The 21,422-nt window shown below is 34.1% G+C and overlaps 1 protein-coding gene and 1 pseudogene across 1 annotated transcript in view; one reads left to right on the plus strand and one right to left on the minus strand.

Annotated features, from left to right (window-relative positions):
* ETNK1 (ethanolamine kinase 1) overlaps positions 1–21,422 on the minus strand; it is a 52,231-nt gene that overhangs the window by 18,277 nt on the left and 12,532 nt on the right. Inside the window, exons 2-4 of the mRNA XM_016197397.2 lie at positions 17,227–17,486; positions 7,400–7,540; positions 4,031–4,173 (exon numbers count right to left, since the gene is read on the minus strand). Of these exons, the coding sequence (XP_016052883.1) occupies positions 4,031–4,173; positions 7,400–7,540; positions 17,227–17,486 (544 nt within the window). The remainder of the gene's footprint in view (positions 1–4,030; positions 4,174–7,399; positions 7,541–17,226; positions 17,487–21,422) is intronic.
* LOC148093890 (eukaryotic translation elongation factor 1 epsilon-1 pseudogene) lies at positions 18,668–20,410 on the plus strand (annotated as a pseudogene).

Here is a 21,422-nt window from a genome sequence, read left to right on the forward strand (position 1 = left end):
TCATCATAACATTAAGTATTCTTTTCTTACCTTTTTAAGATGTCATGTCTCTGAAGGCCAGAAATGGGCTGCTGTTTAAAAACCACCTAAATTCTGGGACTAACTTTTCAAAATCTTGACAGCTACCATCAACTTCAGAAAGGAAGCTCACTCTTCTCTCTTATTCCTGAGTCCTGTCAACTGACATGGTGAGAAGAGGCAGTGGCAGTACTTTTCCCCATGATGCCTACCATTCCTGTGATGCCTACCATTCCTATAACATTCACAGGTGAAAATGCCTATAAACTGCAGGGTGCTCAGTCTTTGTGTATGTCTATATGAATATGTACTAATATATACATACATACACACATACATATATACATTTTTTAAACTTTAATCATTCCAGGTAGTTACAACAGAATCTATAAGTTGCACTGAAAGACAAACTGAATTGTCATCTCATACCTACGAGCCATAATTCCCCTAATTATAGGACATAGTAAACCTTCTGGATTACAGCAGACAACCCTTAGTTACAGGACACAGTTAACCTTCTGGCTTACAGTAGCCATTTCCACTTATGCAGAATCAGATACATTTTGTAAAATGCATCCTAGAGACAAAATACAGGGTTGGCAAACTATGTACGCTGAAGCCAAATCTAGCCAGCCCACTGCCTATTTTTGCAAATGAAGTTTTATTGGAACACAACCACACATATTTATGTATTACCTATGGCTCTGTTTGTGCTACAACACAGAACTGCACAGTTGCAATAGAGACTATAATATGGAATGCAAAGCCTAAAATATGTACTATCTAGTCCCTTTACAGAAAAAGTTTGCCAGCTCCTCTCAGGTGTAATAGTTGTGACTGAGAGCTGCCAAGTACCTACTCCAGTGCTATATACTTGATAAGCATGATGAGGAACCACCTGAAGTAGGTATTATCTAAGTTGAAAATAAAGCAAACTAAATTTCTAGACTACCAACAATATAAGTACCATCCGGAACTCTGTTAAACACGCAGATTCCTAAGCCCACCTATAGAAATTCTTGTTCATGTGGTCTTGGATTTTTTTCTAGTAACCTACGTGATTCTGTCACAGAATCAAATCTAAACTCTTAATATAAAGATAAAATGACTTATCTAATGCCACTTACTTCCATATGTGACTGAGCAGAAATGTGAACCCAAGTGTGCTTAGTTCCAAAAATCTATGCTCTTTCTGACTTCTCGCGGTTATTACTAAGCTTTAATATATCTGCTTTTAAGAGTTAATGTAAAGATTTTTAAAATTTAGTTACAATATACAAAATCTAAGTTATTACGGTTGAAAATACACGTGAAAACGTCAAGATGATCCAGTATAAATTCGTGAAGTTTAACTACAATTTGCACTTCTGATATATGAAGGATCTAAAACATACAACAGAGAGATACTAAGCTTGATGATGTCAAAGCCAGTCCTCTGGCTTTCTTATTGTTATTTTTATATATTTATATCTCATAGGTGGATAGAAAATGGTGAGGCCCTGAGCTCAAATTACATAAATAACTTAAAAAATGATAAATCAAACTCATTTTGAATATAATATGCAGCTTACTCATTTATTCTATGTAGAAATTATTTTAACCCCAACTCAACACTTGGCTTTTAGATGCTGTACAAGGTAACTGGTTAAGAAGGTAAAGAACTCTGCAATACATTATTTCTCATTTTAACTATCCTCCTTCGGACTGCTAAGCCAGTCTATTTTTTGCTATTAAATTTACTAAAGTTATAGAATTTACATTTTTTAGTCTGAGGCATGGTATCTCCTTATAAAAACAAATATGTCATACAGTTATATTAATTCAAAACGATTAGCTCCTAATTTGAAACAGAATAAGATGATAATAAACAGAAAAGGCTACTAGCCCCACTTACATGAGTGTTAGGTTTTACCTGATTAAGATTCCAACCACATTTTCTTAATGCTTATCAACTAATCACATAAGAATTGATTTTTTTTAAGTGGATGCCATGGAGTCCACACTAGCCTTTCTAACAAACAGTATAAAACCATTGGTAAGTAAAAACAGCAAAACATCTCCACAACTAACACACACACATAACCACAAAGACAAGAAATAAATGGTACATAAAAGACTTCTATGAAGAAGGGCATACTCTAAAATATATATCAAAATAATTATATTTGTTGAACTTTGAAATGTATTCTTCTGTGTAAGAAAAACATTAGACACAGAAGTATTATTTAGGTAACTCTTGGTAAAATGAACAAATAACAACCTTGATGTCCTAAAGCCAAACAGCAACATAAAGACTTTATTTCAAAGTATGAGAACTTTTCATATCACTGATCAATAGTTAGATAGGCAACTGGTAAAATTAAAACATAAAAATATACTTTTTAATACCAAGACAAAGTAATCTGATTTTTTTGGTCCCTTCTATTTTAGTTTTATAAACAAGTTTGCTCTATGAAATGAAAATGCGAAAGAAACATAGAAGCATGAAAAGTTAAAATGCTATTCCAAAGGAAATAGACTCTCTCTGATTAACTTGCAGTTAAAAATAAAGCTGAGTGTCCACTTCAAATGTAAGATGAAGTCCCTCACTTGAAATTTCATTACATAAAATAATGTGTTATTCGGTCTTGCACTGAACTTAAAAGCTAATACATTGCTTTAATGGATAACTAATGCGCTTGTCTCATAAATGGCATTGAGATTTGGTTACTAGTATATAATGTAGTACCTATATACTATGACAATTATATATAATAAATGGACAATAAATACTAAAGGACACTGTCAAGTACATAATGTTTTAGGGGGCACTACTGAAGTTTTAAATAAAGAATTCCACACAAAAACTTCCAGACACTCAAAATAAAGATGTTAGCTCAGTATATCTTTAAATAATATAAAAGTTATTAAAAAACGTTTTTGAAAATAGGTGCTACAGGCTACCACCCTTGACAGTGTTCTTTACGTGGTTTTCTTCAAGTAAAGCAAGTTACAAGTATTAACCACCTTTGCATTAGAATAGTCTCAACTTACAATCTATTAATAATGGTCACAAACAGTAATGTAATGTAAATATGACCATTTAATCATAATTATTTGGCTTTAGTATCTTCACAACAGCACATTTTGATTCGAAACAATCTTCCAACTATAATGATTATCTTCAAAACTGACTTCCTATAAAATGCAATAGCTTCATAGTTTCAAGCAGATTTTTTGAATACTAAGCCTTCAATCAAAATAGTATTTTTAAATTTCTATTAAGTACTGAAGGACATCTATTGTTTAGCAACCAAACCTCAAACCACTTCACCCAATAATAATACAAACAAGTGTTTCTTAAATATGAAAACAGGGAATTTGAATACAGAAAGATATGAACAATCACAGAAAACATTTTGCCAAAAAGTATAACTGTCTACCACAAAATACGTTAAAACTATTTGCCAGATCTTCTTGATTATTAGTTTAGTAGGTATAAATTTCAGCAAGCACAAATAACATTTCCTCCATCTGTGGCTCTCTCCTTAGCATCAAACTACCTAACAAATCAGCATAACAAACAGGTAACAAAAAACCTGGAAACATTTGTTTCTAATACTGTTGTCCTTAACACTGAGAAATTTTCTGTATTTATAAAGCAGTTGTATACCAATTGGTTTTTCAATAACCCCCATTACAAGCAGGTATATTTTCAAACCATGAATTATCAAATAGGTTTTATAGTTAAATATAAACAAAGTCATTTTTATCATTTTTCATTTAAAACTCGTTTAACAGGAACCAATCTGTTTCTATTAAACCAATTCTAAGAAACATTTTATACAAATATATAGAGAATATATAATTCTAATTAGCAGTTACCATGACTTTATAACCTAAAAGAAAATATTTAAAGACGTCATGCATGTTTTCAATCCTTGCATTTGAATTAAATTTGAGACAAAGATCAAAAGACCATAAAGAACATCAAAGAAATCATCTCTACTTACTGCTAAGGTCAAATACCTACCTTGTTTCTCATTGTAGATTATATTCTTACATAGTAGATCATTATGGCAAAGCACAACAGGTGAGCCCAGGTTGGAAAGAATCCTCTTCATCCAAGTCATCTCTTCCTGAAGAATCTGAGAGCTTGGAATATCACTTAGGAACCTTTTAGTTTTAAAAGAAGAGTTATATCTTGTTTAGATTAATGACATTTTTTCAAGTTGGATTAAGGATTAATATCTAACTTAATAAGTCCTTTCCACTCAATTGCACACACTCCTGAATTAAAATAATCCAATTATTACAAAAGGTGGAATAAAGAAAAATCTTTACAATGAACGTAAACATGAAACGAAACTGAGCAATAGTTAAACTTCAGGGTAGAAAAGTAAAAAATGTATCACTACCAAATTGAAAGAAAAAGTAATAATATATGCTAATAGCTAACACTAAGCAGTATTCTAAATGTTTTACATTTATCTCCATTTTATAGAGGGAAAACCAAGACACAAAGAGTTTAATTAAAAAAGGTTTAAAGGTTTAATTTAAAAAAAGGTTTACTTAAAGTTACAAAGGCAGTCCATTAAAGAACTAAAACATCTATTTCAAGTTTGGAAGGGTAAATGCAGTATAAATCAGCTACATTCATATTTCAAACTCAATAGATATCTACCATTGATAAATCAACTAATTACATGGTAAGCATATAATCACTGTATTATCATATAACAGTCATAACAAAGAATTATCATATTATCTATTATAGGTATTATCTCAGAGTGGTCAGACTGGGAAGGGTGAGAGGTAGTATGGCAAGCGGGCCTAGAGATCATAGCTCTTTACCCTACACTCTTCTGTACTATTTATTATGCTACATTTGTATTAATTTGATAAAAATAAAATAAAAATAGGGTGTTAGCACAAATTCCTTAATAGCACCATCAAAGGCTTACAAAGTTGCTGGTAGTTTATTCTTTCTCTTCTTCCCTTTACACTTTTAGGTAAGTTCTCTTCATGCGTTCTCTAGTCTCTCAAATTACACCTTACTTTTCTATTTAACAATACAATAAAGATTCTGCACACTGTATTTGTTTTAATGAATGTGCCTATTCAGGTGGTTGCTACCTGTACTTTTCCCACTACTGCATTCTCCTCTACACAGTTTCCAAAAGTAATCCTTGTAGGTTCTTTTTTAGATGGTATAACTTGGTTCAAGAATCTATTTTAAAAGTACATAGTTAAATGGAAATAACAGGATTCAAAGGATTATGAACATGATAATTACAAACATGTACAAACAGAAATGTAATTGTTTTCAATGTTCTAATTGTATATTATCTTTTGGGACAAGATGCTTTCACCCTGTTATTAATCACTGGACATCTCCAGCTTTTCCAAAGTATCACTAACATCAAGAATTTAAAGCACACCTTGAAGAATCTAGGAAATATGACCCAAAACTTACCCTAAATAACCTTCTTTGAATAATAATTTTAAAAATAGCAGCTAACATTTATTTAGCACTTAAATGGCCAGGCACTGTTCTACTTCCAAATACTAATTCAATTAATTCTCACAAAAACCCTCAAAGGTAAATGTACCACTCTTATTTTTTCCATTTTACAGATGAAGAAATAGACAACTTGTCCGGCCAGGCGTAGCTCAGCCTTTGAGTATCAACCTAGGATCCAGGAGACTGGGTTCAACTCCAGGTCAGGGTAAATGCCCAGGTTGGACTCAATCCCCAGTCAGGCATGTACAGGAGGCAGCCGATCAATGACTCTCTCATCATTGATGTTTCAACTCTCTCTCTCCCTCTCCCTTCTTCTTTCTGAAATCAATACAGATATATTTAAAAACAAACAAACAAAAAAGAAAGAGATAACTTGTCCAAGGTTAAATGTTAACTGGCAGAACTGAGATATAATCCCCAGGCAATATGGCTCCAGGGTCTTGTGCTCCAAAACCGTACAATGCTATACTGCCTTCTCAACTCCACTGTCATCTTTAAAAAAATAATAAAATAAAAATCAAGAAAATCTTGCATTCACTGTTGCCATCTATTTCATTATTTTTAAGTTGTCTTCCCTAAAATCTTTCAATAAAACAGCTATTTCCAAGAGAATTTTCTGTTTTTATGCTGTCACTTCCCCAGCACACTGGACACACTTCTAAACATTTGCCTATCCCACTTAAAGGAGTATAATATCCTTACCAAATTCAAAGTTTGACAAAAACCTGCAGATACAGTTACACAGCCCTGGCCGGTGTTGCTCAGAGGTTACAGCACTGGCTCTGTCTTGGGATTGATTCCCAGTCAAGGGCACATACCTGGGTTGCAAGTTTGATCCCTGGCCCTGTTTGGGGCACATTCGGAAGACAACCAATCGATGTGTCTCTCTCACATTAATGTTTCTTTCTCTCTCTCTCTCTCTCTCTCTCTCTCTCTCTCTCTCTCTCTCTTTCTCTGCCCTCCCTCCACTCTCTCTAAAAAAAAAACAACAAAAATAAACAGAAAAAAAAGTTACAAAAAGTGACTCAAATTAATCAGAGAAATAATCATACTCAACAGAATAGAGCTATTTTTCCTTAATTGTTTAAAAAGAAAAAAAATCTATAGGCCCTATATGTCTGTTGTTAAAGACTTCATAAATACGAAAGCTGAAGTTTTCATGTATGTTTTAGATATAAAGAACAAAATAAAATTTCCAATGTTTGTGCTAATACTACTAATCACACTATGTAAAAATATGTTCATATAAATTAGTCTAAAAACTTATTTACAAATTGTTTTATATAGAAAATAATGAAATACTGTAGTCAGTTTCAAGCTACAAATCTGAGTAAGACTCTAGTAAATTCATTTTCAACCTCATTATATGGAACTTCAATAGTCATAGTAAACTAAGACAATCCAAACTTTTTCACACTCCAATATTACTATGCTGTCCCAATGTAGACCTCTAGGCCTATTCAAAACAGCTGTGAACAAAAACGATTTTTTTTAAAAAGTCTCAAATGGCCAACTCATACTGTGCAAAAACATACCTATTCACAGCTATCTTTATATTTCAGTTACTTTCAAATAAATACTCCATCTTTATTTTTTGGCCCTCACCTCTGCCCATTCCCATAGCCCCTGCTTTTGTAGGGTTTTGTTGTTATTGGGTTTGGGGTTTTTTTTTTAGTCATCTGGGGGAAGAAAAAGAGAGGTTTTTTTCTGTAGTGTCATCTGAAAGTGAAATGAATCGATGCTTATTTTATTTCAATGCAAAGAGATAAACCAAACCAAATTTTATACACAGAAACCTCAATTATCTTTGAGACCCAATATAGAACAAAGCAATGTAGAACATCATTTCAAATGTAAAAGTAATTTTAATAATTTTACCTTTTATTAAGATCTTCATCTGCAAAGCCTGTGGGAATGAGAGAGAAGTATTTTCTCATCTTTAGCCATAGATTAGACTTGGGAATCCAGCCATTGTGTGCATGGATAGCATGAATTTTAGCAAGCTGACGTGCTATGAGCCTGTTTAAAAACAAAACAGCATAAAAAGAAAATATAGTTCATGTCTAACCACAGGTAAACTAAAACAACTACTGTGCATTTTTTATAACATAATTTCTTTTTTACCATAAACGTGTAAGATTCAAAATAATTTAGCAAGTCAACTCTCACAAGGAGAGGGAAAACAAATGCTTAAAGCATCAGAAAGAAGAAGACTACAATTAATATGGCAATTAAATACTGTGTCCAAAAAGGGCTGAGTGTGTGAAAGTAGGTGGCCTATTTTGATTACACAATGTTTGGGACCAGCAGAACAATACACAATTATAAATTATATCAAGGCACATATTAGAAATTAATCAGAGATACATACATTTAAATTACACTGAGTCACTTTAATTTTGAGTCTTTGAGGTTAAGGGTCAAAAAGGGACTAAAGTAAAAAGGTAACCAGAGGGATAGATGGGTTGAGTTAATTTCTGTAACTGTTAAAGACAAATTCTCTGAACAAACATTAGGATTCTATGATATCAGAATCAATCTTCTTGATGCAACCTCAAAATAATTTGAAGTTGCATATGCTTGTGCCATGCTACGTTTGTCTCTGTAGAACCCAGTACAGCAAATGATGGAGGAACAAGCATATCAAGCAGAAATAAGAAATAAGTTACCAAATGGCCTATAGGCTAACAGGTGGAAAAATGACTTAACAGTAATTCACAAATTAAAGAACTTAAAACTGGCAAAATTTTCAAGATGCTAATCTAATGTAATGCTTCTCAAATTAGTTCTATGACCTACAACACAGCACCATGTACAAATGTCTGAGGTCCCACCTCAGATCTACTCAATCACAATGTGAGGGTGGGCCCCCAGCACTCCACATTTCATTTCATTTCATTTCATTTATTTATTTTTATTTTATTTTAAATCCTCACCTGAGGATATTTTTTCCATTGCTTTACAGAGAGAGTGGAAGGGGGAGAAAGAGAGAGAAACATCAATGTGAGAGACACTGATTAGTTGCCTCCTGCACATGCCCTGACCAGGGTCTGGGATTGAGCCTGTAACCAAGGTACATGCCCTTGGCTGGAATCAAGCCTGCGACACTTTAGTCCAAGGGCCGACACTAAGCACTGAGCCAAATCGGCTAGGGTCAGCACTCTACATTTTAAATAAGATCTCCAGGTGATCCTAATCCACTGTAAAGTCTGAAGGGCACTAATATAATGCTCTACAGCTTGACTATGTACTGAAATCAAACTTTGGAACTTCAAAGAAAAAATACAGAGCCCTGGGTACTGCCCCCTCAGAATTCACGATTTAATTGGTCTGGGCATCAAGATATTTAAAAGCTACCAAGATGATTTTAATATGCAAAAACGGTTGAGAACCACTCAAACCAAAGCACACAGGAATCTAACACTAGTAATCCTTCACCAACCTGTGATTACATAACTTTATTACAGTTTTATACTATAGTGAATATTCTTATCTACCTAGTTTCCAATAACAAGAGTTCTGATTTTCCTTTGGAGAAACTTCCATCCCCCTCATTTTTAGTTCATGTGATTCATACAGAGTTTATTTCAATCCTGATTCCCTGTCTTATCTGCAACAGTAACTTGAGGAGTGAAGATAGGACACATACTTGCCCGGAGCATTCATTCCATCCTTCGGGCCACAATAATTTGTTCAGGACATATTACCCAAGCTATGCCAAAAGGACTTGATCCCAGAACTTTTGTTGAAACTCTGATTTTGGTTGAAGCCATTAGAAAAAGAAGAATCCTCTACCCCACAACCTGGGGTGGGAATACCGATTAGATAAGCCTGCAACTGCTGATCACTGTACTTGTCACTCTTAAGAAAGTTTGCCGTTTGCCGGAAAATACATCACGTGGCCCAGTGGCTGGAGCATCAGCCCGGGTACTGAAGGGTTTCTGGCTGAATTCCTGGTCAAGGGCTGGTACCTGGGTTGCAGGTTCAAACTCTGGGTCAGTCGGGAGGCACGCTGGAGGCAACCAATTGATGTGTCTCTCTCACCCACCCTCTTCTCTCTCTCTCCACCCTCCCCTTCTACTCTAAAAATTAATGGGGAAAAATATTCTCGGGTGAGAATTAACAAAACAAAAAAAGACAAACACAGACTGTTTTTTAAAGAGCGATATTCATAATGATACTGATCTAGAGCCCATGGATCCATCCTTGCTTGAACTCATTCTCAGTTATATGTACCAATAAATTCCTTCTTCTTTAAGTCAGTCTGAATTCTCAACTTATCATCCTCAATCAAGGGTCCTAATGCATTACCAAAATATTAAAATCTGTAACCTTTTAAGGTATATGTGCTTTGGTTCATACCTCTCAAACAAATTAGGAAACAAAAAACTCTTTATATAAATTAAATAACTGCTACTTGACTGACCTTCCCAAAGACCATATACTCATGTCTAACAAGAATACAGTAAAAAAGAAATCTCTTTTTATGCTACTCTTTCGTATACGCAGAGGCCCAAAGGAATGTATGGTACTACTTTAAGCAACAAGAAACTTCAGAAAAAGTCAGATGATAATAAAAACAAAACAAAGGAGAGGGCAAATACATATACACACACACGCGTATGTATTTACCCATATATACATGTGTGAGACACACATATAATTTAAGCCAGTAATAACAGTTTTAAAACTTTAAGGATATAGTTGGGACAAGAGGTCTGAAGAAAGGTATGATCCGTGTTACATAAAACTCATGGGGCAATCTATGTCAAGAGAACATTATGTCCTAGAATTGTTTAATGAACAAATGAGACTGGTGATGCAGGAGAAGAGTCACATATTAGAACAGATATTTAAAACCAACAAATAGTATTTACTGTGATTTTTAAAAATAAATAATGTCAATTTTTATAAGTTTTATCCCAGAGTTTGTATGAAACTCTCATTTGTAAAATATAAAATATAGTCTCAGAAGTTGTATGCTTTTAAGTTATTTAACTGGGAGTAACTGGAATGACAATTCTATGGAAAATACTTCAAAAATTAGTAATATATATGCCCACAATTCCAAGGGGCTCTTATAGATTAATGGAATCTGTTGAATATGAATAGCTGCTAGAAGAGAAAGCACCTACAAATTTTGAGTGCCCTGACTTTTCTGGAAGAAAGGTGGTTAACTGGGGCTGAGCCAGGATTTGAACTGGTTATGTGATGCAAAAGCCAAGCCCTTTTCACTACAGAATAGCCCCCATAACACTGCACAGAATTAGAAGGTTTCCATTCTGACTTTGCCATTGTATTTTCAATCTGAACTAAAACAAACTATTTAATTTCTTTGAGTTTCAGTTTCCTTACAAGAACAAAATTGCTGTTTTATGTCATAACCTTTAAGTTCTCCTTCAAATCTAAAATTATATGCCACTGAATACCAGAAAAAAAATTACATAAAAATTTAATTGATACCCAACCAGCGTGGCTAAGTGGTAGAGCGTTGACCTATGAACCAGGAAGTCACAGTTCGATTCCCAGTCAGGGCACATGCCTGGGTTGTGGGCTCAATCCCCAGTGGGGGGTATGCAGGAGGGAGCTGATCAATGACTCTCTCATCACTGATATTTGTATCTCTCTCTCTCCCCCTTCCTCTCTCTGAAATTAAAATATATATATACATATATATAAAAATAAGAATAAGGATTCTTATTAAAAAAATTAATCGATGACAATATGAACTTCATATTCAATACACAAAGATCTTGTAGACTAACTTCCCATTTCACATCAATTTCCTACTAGTTATAATAGAAATAGTAAATGAACAAAAACTATTGATTAACAAGCAAAATTTCCAAATGATAATGATTTTTATAAAAAATTTACCAAATATAATTTTCTCCTTTCAACAAATTTGATATTACACATAAAAATGAGTTACTTTTATATGAAATTTTAAAAATAAACATTTCTGCATAAGGTAATATATACCTACTGAAATAGAAAACAAACTAAAATATTAATGACCTTACTATAGCAAAATTAATATTTTCAAAAAATCTGCATCAAAACTTAAGCATTAATTATGATCTTCTATTTGCCCTATCTACATAGGTGCATTGTTAAAAAAAAAATTAGATTATATAAGGGGCAAAATTAATATTAAATAGTTGTATTGTGTTTAATAGGTAAAAATACAGAGTGTTATTTAAAATGTTTTATAGCATTTTCCTATAAAATTCAAAACAGAATAACAGGAAATAATAATAGTAATACTTGAGATTGCTTTGTCAATACTATTGATAAATATTTCCATAAGTTACCCTACAAGGAACAAAGACCATGCCTATTCTTCCATGTATTCTAGAACTCAGCACTTAAAAGAGGTACTTAAACAGGCATTTGATGAGTTAAGAGTCATTATACCTTAGCACCAAATTCAGAGTACATTTAGAAACTTACTGTAAGACCAAGGGATTCTCCACTATTAGGTATATTGTTAGATGGATTAAAATCTATCTTGGATTTTTAAAAACCTCATACAGTAAGAATTGTAACAAAATTAATGCCTTGCTATACAAAAACAAACTGGCCATTTGAAATACTGCCTGCTCTTTTACAAGAAAGACATCTTCTACAAGCCTCTTCTCAAAGAACAGAATTCAGTGAACTTCTACAGGTCTTAGAACTATCTGGTCTATCTTTTCTGTAGAAAAATTAATAAGAGCCCAGCTGAGTGGTTCAGTTGGTTAGAGTGTCGTCCCATACACCTAAAGGCCGCAGGTTTGATTTCCAATTAGGGCACATACCTAGGTTGAGGGTTCTATCCCTGGTAGGGGCGCATATGGGAAGCAACAGATCAATGTTTCTCTCTCACATCTGCCCCCCCTAAAAACAATAAACATCCTCAGGTGAGGCTAAAAAAAATTAACAAGAAAGAAAATCTATTTATAATACAAATATCCTAATGGGAATAACAAATATAGTTCAATTATAATCGCAGCACCTATATACTAAAAAACTAGAATTTGCTAACAGACTTTAAAAATTAAATAAAACCTAATTACAAGTTTCATACTCATCTAAAATTTTGATAAATTGGGCTTGATCAAAACATGCAATTTATAAAGAATGGCTTTGTTAAGAAAATTAATAGTTTTTACTGATAAATGAATTCAATAAAGTTGCAGAACACAAAAGCAACACAGAAAAATTAGCTACAGCTCTACATTAACAGTGAGCAATTCAAAAAGGAAATTAAGAGAACAATTCCATTTACAATAGCATCAAAAATAATAAAATACTTAGGAATGAACCTAACCAAGGGGGTGAAAGACTTTGAACACTGAAAACTACAAACGTTGCTGAAAAAATTTAGTTACACAAATAAGTGGAAAAATAACACATGTTCACGGGCTGAAGACTTAATATTGTTAAGATGTCAATGCACTCAAAGTGATCTATAGATTCAATGCACTCTACATAAAAATTCCAATAGCATTTTTCTGCATAGATAGGAAAATCCATCCTAATTATCAAACAGAGTAAGAAACCCTAGATAGCTAAAACAACCTTGAAAACCAAGAATCAAGCTGGCAGTCTCATACTTCCTGATTCCAAAGCTTATTACAAAGCTACAGTTATCAAACCAGTGTGTATAGGAGGTTCTCAAATAACATTTCATTCAATGTTGATAAGAAAAATAAAAATCAATTCCCAGTCAGGGCCACTATCTGTGTGGAGCCTGCACATTCTCCCTGTGTCTGCATGGGTTTTCTCCAGGTAATCTGGTTTTCTTCCACCTAAGACGTGCATGTTAGGTGAACTGGTATGTCTAAACTGCCCCCATCTGAGTGAATGAGGATAGGTGTGTGAGTGTGCCCTGTGATGAAATGGTGTTCTGTCCTGGGTGGGTTCCTGCCTTGTCAAGATAGGCTCTGGACAGCCACAACCCTGAACTGGAATAAGCAGGTTGGAAAATAATTATCTTATTTTTATTGATCTTTCTTAAATGTATGTATAGCTCACATTTATTTCAGTGCTTAATATTAAAAGTGTTTTGGGTCATTATTTAGAAGACTTGCGCTGTTTCTGTGACCAGAAATATGCCATAAGAACTTTTATTTACAGATGACCCTTCAACAACGCAGCAATTAGGAGCACTGAGAAGGACTCCCCTGCACAACAGAAAATCCACAGATAACTTTGACTCCCCCAAAACTTAAATACATTATATAGTTGACCCTGGAACAACACAGGAATTAGGGGTACTGACCTCCCATGGAGCTGAAAATCCGCATATAACGTTTGACTCTCCGAAAAAATAACTACTAATAGCCTACTATTGACTGGAAATCTTACTAACATAAAATCAATTATCCACAATGGGATACTACCTCATAGCCATTAGGATGGGTACTATAAAAAAAAAAAAATTAAGTGTTGGCAAGGACATGGAGAAATTAGAATCCCTGTGCACTGTTAGTGGAATGCAAAATGTTGTGGCTGCTATGGAAAACAGTATGACAGTTCCTCAAAAAATTAAAAATAGAATTGCCATATGATACAGTAATTCCACTTCTGGTTATATTCCCAAAAGAATTGAAAGCAGGATCTCAAAAAATATTTGCACACCTGTGTTTATAACAGTATTTATTCACAGTAGTCAAAAGGTGGAAGCAACCCAAATGTCCATCCATGGACATTTACATAAAATGGAGTATTAGTCTTAAAAAGGAAGGAAATTCTGACATGTGCTACAATAGGGATGGGTCTTGAAGACATCATGCCAAGTGAAATAAATCAGTCACAAAAATGACAAAAGCATGAATCCACTTACAGAAGGTACCTAGAGCAGTCAAATTTATACAGACAGAAAGTAAAACGATGGCTGCCAAGGCTGGGAGTAGGAGAGAATGAGAACTTGTTTAATGCATAAAAATTTTAGTTTTACAAGATGAAATGAGCAATGGAGGTTGGTTGCACAATATGAATGTACTTAACATTATATACTATATACTACATATATACACTATATACTATGACACTATATAAACTGTATAGTTAACAAATAACCAAGATAGTAAATTGTTACATGTATTTTAACTCAATTAAAAAGAAATACATTTTAATTAAATAAAATGGTCATAAAAAAGAATATAGTTCTTAAAAAGACTTGATTAGAACACTCAATTGTTTTCTATTACCAAATTTTTATACACAACAGGAAAAAAAAACTATTAAAAAATCTCTCCAATAAGGCAACAGCATTATTTACTAAACATTAATTTTTGTGTTATATATACAAGGTTAAACATTTCATGACTATCATATCATCTACCTAGTCTCAATAAATAAGGTCTTACTGAACTAACATCAAGGCAAATGCTACTTCAAAATCCCATACTCAGTAAAGCCAAATGTGTAAAATCTTAAGGCCTCAGAGAATTTCTCAAATACCCACTAATACTAACTGCTCCCCCTCTTGGAACTTCTTAGATTTAAGAGCTTTGTAACAATAAGAGGAATTTTTTTCATTGAAAAATAATCCCTAATCCTACCATTCCAACATAGTTTATTTCATTTTTACATACTCCCTTTGAATTTTCACATAAGCAAATTATTGCCTGATTGTAGCTACAGTTCAGCTATCAAGCTGATTTTTTCTTAGCCCTGTATAATTTTGCCTGTTTTAGACAATATTCAAAATTATCATTTCAATTGCAGCATAATACTTATTAGTGCTGGTGTACCTTAGTTATACCTAAATGTGAGTTGTCATAACAGAAACATAACATATAACTTTGTTTCATAAGTTACTAGATTTCTTACTGATTTCCAAAAGAGAATATTACCATTTTACTTCCAGCTCACAATGAACCAGTTCCACTACAATACCTGCAGCACTGTAAGTCAGTGTTTTTTAGTCACACTTCTTGAAAATGTACAATTCCTTTTAAACTGTATTTCTCCCATTATGTCTGTTGCTGGGTGGTTTTTAATTTAAGTTCAGCCAGGATTCCCAGCAAGAGGCAAGTTTTAGAGAAATACCTGATGGGAAAATTCCTAAACACCTATGAATTTTAAAAAATTTTCTGAAGGTCTCTGCAATACTTGATTGTTACAGAAGAGTTCAAATAAAATAGATCATGATAACTTACCATAAACTGAATTACTAATTAAGCATTAAGTTGGTACCACTCATCTTTACTTATCATCCCATTGCCTCAGTTTCCTCCATGCTCTGCTTCATCTTTTAAAGCCCAGTTTAAATGTGATCTCAGTGAAACACTGCCTAATTTCCCCAAGTATACCACAGTAAACTATCTGTACTATTCTTAAAAGCTTTTCTCTTCTTCCAGTTATACCATTTCACTTTTCCCCCCAAAGATTATTGTCTCTAACAGACTGTAAACTACTAGGAGAGCAAGGGCTGTTTGAATTTTTTCCTCCCCTAAACTAGATCAAACATAAACATATATTCCAACACCTTTTATATTCAAAGTAGATACTCTTTTTTATAATCATAACACAGGCAAGTGGATAAGTCTGAATGAGCCAAAGTAAACAGAGTACTGTGGACTTTGATCTAAGGTTCAATCAACATTTACTGAAGCTGTGATTAATCAGTCCAGATTGTTGGCTGCATATTGAGCTGACCTAAAAACAATGCCTTAAAATGTGACATCTAGTCCCAGACAGGTAGCTCAGTTGGTTAGAGCACTGTCCCCATATGCAAAGGTTGTGGATTCTATCCCTGGTCAGGGCACATACAACAATCAATCAATGGCCTGGCAAGGCGTGGCTCAGTGGTTGAGCGTCGATCTAGGATCCAGGCGATCAGGGTTTGATTCCTGGTCTGGGCACATGCCCGGGCTGTGGGCTCGATCAATGACTCTCTCATCATTGATGTTTCTATCTCTCTCTCTCCCTCTCCTTTCCTCTCTCTGAAATCAATAAAGATATATTTTTTTAAAAATTAAAAAATCAATCAATGAATGCATAAATAAAGGAAACAACAAAATTGGTATTTCTCTTTCTCCTTTTCCTCTCTCTCTCTAAAATAAATATTTTTTTAAATTTTAAAAAGTAATAATAATAAAACAAAATAAAATAAAATGTGACATCTAACTAAACCCAAACTGGTAATAAGAAATGTGAAATGCCCGGCTGGCATGGCTCAGCAGTTGAGCATCGACCAGGACACTGTGGTTCGATTCTCGGTCAGGGCACATGCCCAGGTTGCGGGCTGGATCCCAGTGAGGGGGCGTGCAGGAGGCAGCCAATCAATGACTCTCCCATCACTGATGTTTCTCTCTTTCTCTCTCTCTCTCTCTCTCTCTCTCACTCTCGCTCTCCCCCTCTTCCTTCCTCTCTCTGAAATCAATGAAGATATATTTTTAAAAACAGAAGAAGAAAAAGAATGTGAAATGCTTTGAGTCAAGCACTGCTTTAAAAAATTAAGGGAAGGCTTGTTCTTCCACAGCAGACTAATTCAAAACCTCTTGTAGTTCTTTCTTTTGCAAAGAGTCAACACTTAGAACGGCAGATAGAAAGAAAATGGTTCTTTAGCCAAAAGAAAATCCTAACTAAAGAAAGTTTTTAAGTTAAACAAATAATTGCTCAAAGAAAGACAAGGCAGTTTTAAAATATCTTTTCTTAGTGCACTTAATACTCGTTTTTCAAAAGGAAAAATTTTAGAAAAAGAAATGTACCTGAAAATGGCAGGGTTGCAGACATGCTTTGGATCCAATGCTTCTCCCTGTATAAATTCATAGCACAGTCCATTATTGAAGGTACAGTAGAGTTGTGGTGCACAGCCATGAGCCTGTAGCACTCGGAAACTCTTCACTTCCTCATCTCGATCGACCAACAACTCAGTCTTATTGCCATAAATTCGCACCAGGACTACATCCTCCATGGTGTTACCCACGTAACAGCCAATAAGTTTATTTGTGATTCCATCTGTGAAGAGCTGCCCAAAAAAAGAAAAGAATGGGGGGAAAGCAATTACATACTTTCAAGGAAGTGATTAAGAGGTGACATGAAAATAATCAAATACCAATTAAAAGAAATTATCTACTTTTTAATATAAAAGAACTACTGAATACAATTTTGCTTAACATGTCTATAATTTTAATTCTAGATTTAAACAAATAATTATACTGTTTAATCTTGCCCTAAATTTCTGTAACATTATCTTTCTTTATTCAAAAGTGTTAATTATTCAACAGCCAGTATTTCTATAGAACTTTTGGATAGCTATTGTATTTCAGTGTGCCTTGTACTTGTAATCATTGCAAATGAATGTGTATGTGTGTATTCTATATTCTACACACACACACAATCTCTCCTATGTCTAACAGAGTGGAAAATCTCTGAAGACAGAGGAACTGCCTTCTCCTTAGCATGGTATACAACATAAAAACGTCTTTAATAATGTTCATGAGTTTAAATAGACAAATACAATCTATCATAATTTACATTATGATTAATCTCCAACTTATAAAACAATGAACTTTAAATGTCAATTTTAAAGGTTACTTAACATAACATGCATTAGAAAATGTTTAAGTATTCAGGTTATAATAATTTCAACTTGAATACTACAGCTACAAAAAGGAGCACAACCTTAATTAGAGGAAGACAGGTAATTAGAGATTTCTACAATATTTTCTTAAATGGACTTTTGGGCCCTGGCCAGTGTGGCCCATCCATACACCAAAAGGTTGTGGGTTCAATTCCATGTGTACTCTCTCTCTCTAAAATCAATAAAAACATACTCAGGTGAGGACTAAAAAAAATGTATTATTAAAAAATTCATAATCAAAATATGAGCAACCAATATATAAAAAGAACACATTGCAACCAAATGGAATTTTACTCCTGAATGCAAAACAACGGTTTTAAACATTCAAAAAAAAAAAAAATCAATGTAATTCAGCTCAATAATAGAAAAATGGAGAACAATCACGCAATCATTATGAGATGCAGAAAAAGTGCTTGATAAAATTCAAAACTCATTCATGATTAACCCATTTAGCAAACGAAGAATAAAATAAAACTTCCTTAATCTGTGAGTATAGCCAAAGAAAACCTACAATGAATATCATTATTACGTATGATAATGATACCCGAGTTTAGAACAAAACAGGAATGCCCATTATCGCCTTCTATTTCAATACTGTGCCGGATGTCCTAGCCAATACAGTAAGACCAACAACACCCACAACAAAAGGACTAGGAAAAACAAACTGTCATTATTTGTAGATGTGGAGAAAATGAAAGAAAAAACAAAATCTAAGTGAAAAACATTCGAATTAATGTGTGAAAAATTCAATATATGACCATCAATTAAATTTCTATAAACTCACAAGCCATTCTTTTAAATGATATCCTTTACATTAATATCAAAAAGCTTCAAATTCCTGGGGTGGTGGAAATCAAATGAAATGTGTAAGATCTCTACATTGAAACCTTCAGAAGTTTGAGAGAGATTAAAGACCTAAGTAAATGGGATATAACACATTTATGGGTTGTTAAGACTCAATATTATTAATGAATTCACTTCTCAAAGATCTATAAATTCCACAAAATCTCAAAATCCACCCGGTTTCTTTTGTGAAATTAAAAAGCTGAATCTACAATTTATTATGGCAATTTAAATAGTCAGTAGTCTAGACAATTGCAAAGAAGAACAAAGCCAGAGTCCTATATCAAGGAATATAGTAACTACATCAGATACCAAGACCTTGAGAGTAATCAAGTCAGTGTGGCAATGATACAGAAATACACAAAACAGACCAAGGGAACAAAACAGAATTCATAATCAGATCAGTGCAACCTCATTTAGCCCAAAGGTTACTCTGAAATGGGAAAAGGATGGTCTTTTCAATAAATACCAGATCAACTGATAGCCATCCAGTATGTCAAAAAAATGAATCATGACCCTCTCCACCTCACACTATAAACAATTCTATATCAAAATGTAAAATATCAAAACAAAACTTCTAGAAAATACTGAGGAGTATCTTCATGACTCTGGCACAGAAAGAGATCTCAAGACACAGAACGTGCTATCCATAATGAAAATAATTGAAAAACTGATCTTAAGACTATCAAAAGACACTATTATTGCCCTGGCCAGTGTGCTCAGCTGGCTGAACATGGTCATCTCATGCACCAAAAGGTCACTGGTTAGATCCTGGGTCAAGGTACTTGCCCAGGTTGCCAGTTCAGTCCCCGGGGAGCATACAGGAGGCAGTAGTTCGATGCTTCTCTCTCACATCGATGTTTCTCTCTCTCCCTCTCCCTTCCTCTCTCTAAAATCAATAAAAAGCATTTAAAAAAATTTTTTTAAAAGACACTATTATTGAGAGTGAAGCCCTGGAGACGGAAAGATGGTGGCACTGCAGAGTTGGCACTGCTGATGAAGTCCCTCAGGCTGAGTAAAGGGAACAAATACAGCCCTCAGGGTCAGTGTCAGATTCCAGTTCTTCAAACAATGAGCCAAGTCTAACAAGACTGACTAGTATAGCAGCTCACCTAGTCAAGCAAATCAACAAAGACTATTTGCTTGGGTGCACTGCAGAAGAAAAATCAACAGTTCATGAACGGTTAGAACACAGAGTAACTCAGGAAGATGAAACCTCCAATAAAGATGATATCTGCATTATGTTGAAGAATCTTAATTCATATCTTGAAGATAAAGCCTACTTTACCTTAGCAGATACTCTAGCATACTATGGATTTCACTGTTTCATAGTTGACTTGACAGTTCTCGAAAGAGAGAAATATCTTAATGTGTCTCGCTGGTTTTGTCACATTCAGCATCACCCAGGCATCAGGCATCTGTCTAGTATTGTCTTCAAGAACAGACTATATGCTAATTCCCATTAGAAGCTACCCATGCTGTACAGAAGAGTGATTAAAAATATGTTAGCTCGCTAGAGTGGCTCAGCGGCTAAGCATCGGCCTAGGATCCAGGAGATTGCAGTTCGATTCCTGGTCAGGGCACATGCCCGGGTTGCAGGCTAGAGATCCCCAGTAGGACGCGTGCAGGAGGCAGCTGGTCAATGACTCTCTCATCATTGATGTTTCTATCTCTCTCTCTCTCCCTTCCTTTCTCTGAAATCAATAGATATCTTTTTAAAAAATAATAAAATATATATGTGTGTGTGTGTGTACATTAAATGGAAAGTGTATTCAGGACCAGAGGATTTATGTAAATCAGTATGCACTCATTCTTTATTTGCTGAAGTTGATAGAATTTTTAAAGTATAATTTGTGTCTGAATGCTTTAATTTAGTTAAAATTTTGCAATTTTTGATTCAGCTGCTGTCAAAATTTGAGTTAAGATCAACTTATAAATTACCTTCTTTTTATAGATGAAATTTATCTTAGTAAAAGTTGGGAATGAGTAGCTTAAAAAAATATACATTCTTTTTAATGGCTTACCTTTTTGGCTACTTATTTACCTCTTTCATATTTTAAAATTCATTTTCCTCTTATGAATATACAGTAGTTTGTTTATTAAGATCTATAATACATTGTGGCAAGGATAGAGGAAGGGAAAACAGACTTGTTTTCAAATATTCGTGAATATTCATGTGAACAAGTAAATGTAATTGAAAAATTTTTTTTAAAAAAAGAGTGAGGCCCTAGCTGGGTAGCTCTGTTGGTTGGAGCATCACCCGAAGCACCAAAAAGGCTGCGGGTTCTATTCCAATCAGGGCACATACTTAGGTTGCAGGTTCAATCCATTTTTCTCTTTTACATCAACATTTCTCTCTCTCTTTTTCTGTTCCTCTCTCCCCCCCCCCACGCCCCCCTCTTCCTCTCTAAAATCAATAAACATATCTTCGGCTGAGGATTTTTTTTTAAAAAGAGTGAAAATGTGAACTAAAAACTG

The sequence above is a fragment of the Miniopterus natalensis genome, chromosome 2 (assembly GCF_054644295.1).
Source record: "Miniopterus natalensis isolate mMinNat1 chromosome 2, mMinNat1.hap1, whole genome shotgun sequence".
Lineage (NCBI taxonomy): Eukaryota > Metazoa > Chordata > Mammalia > Chiroptera > Miniopteridae > Miniopterus > Miniopterus natalensis.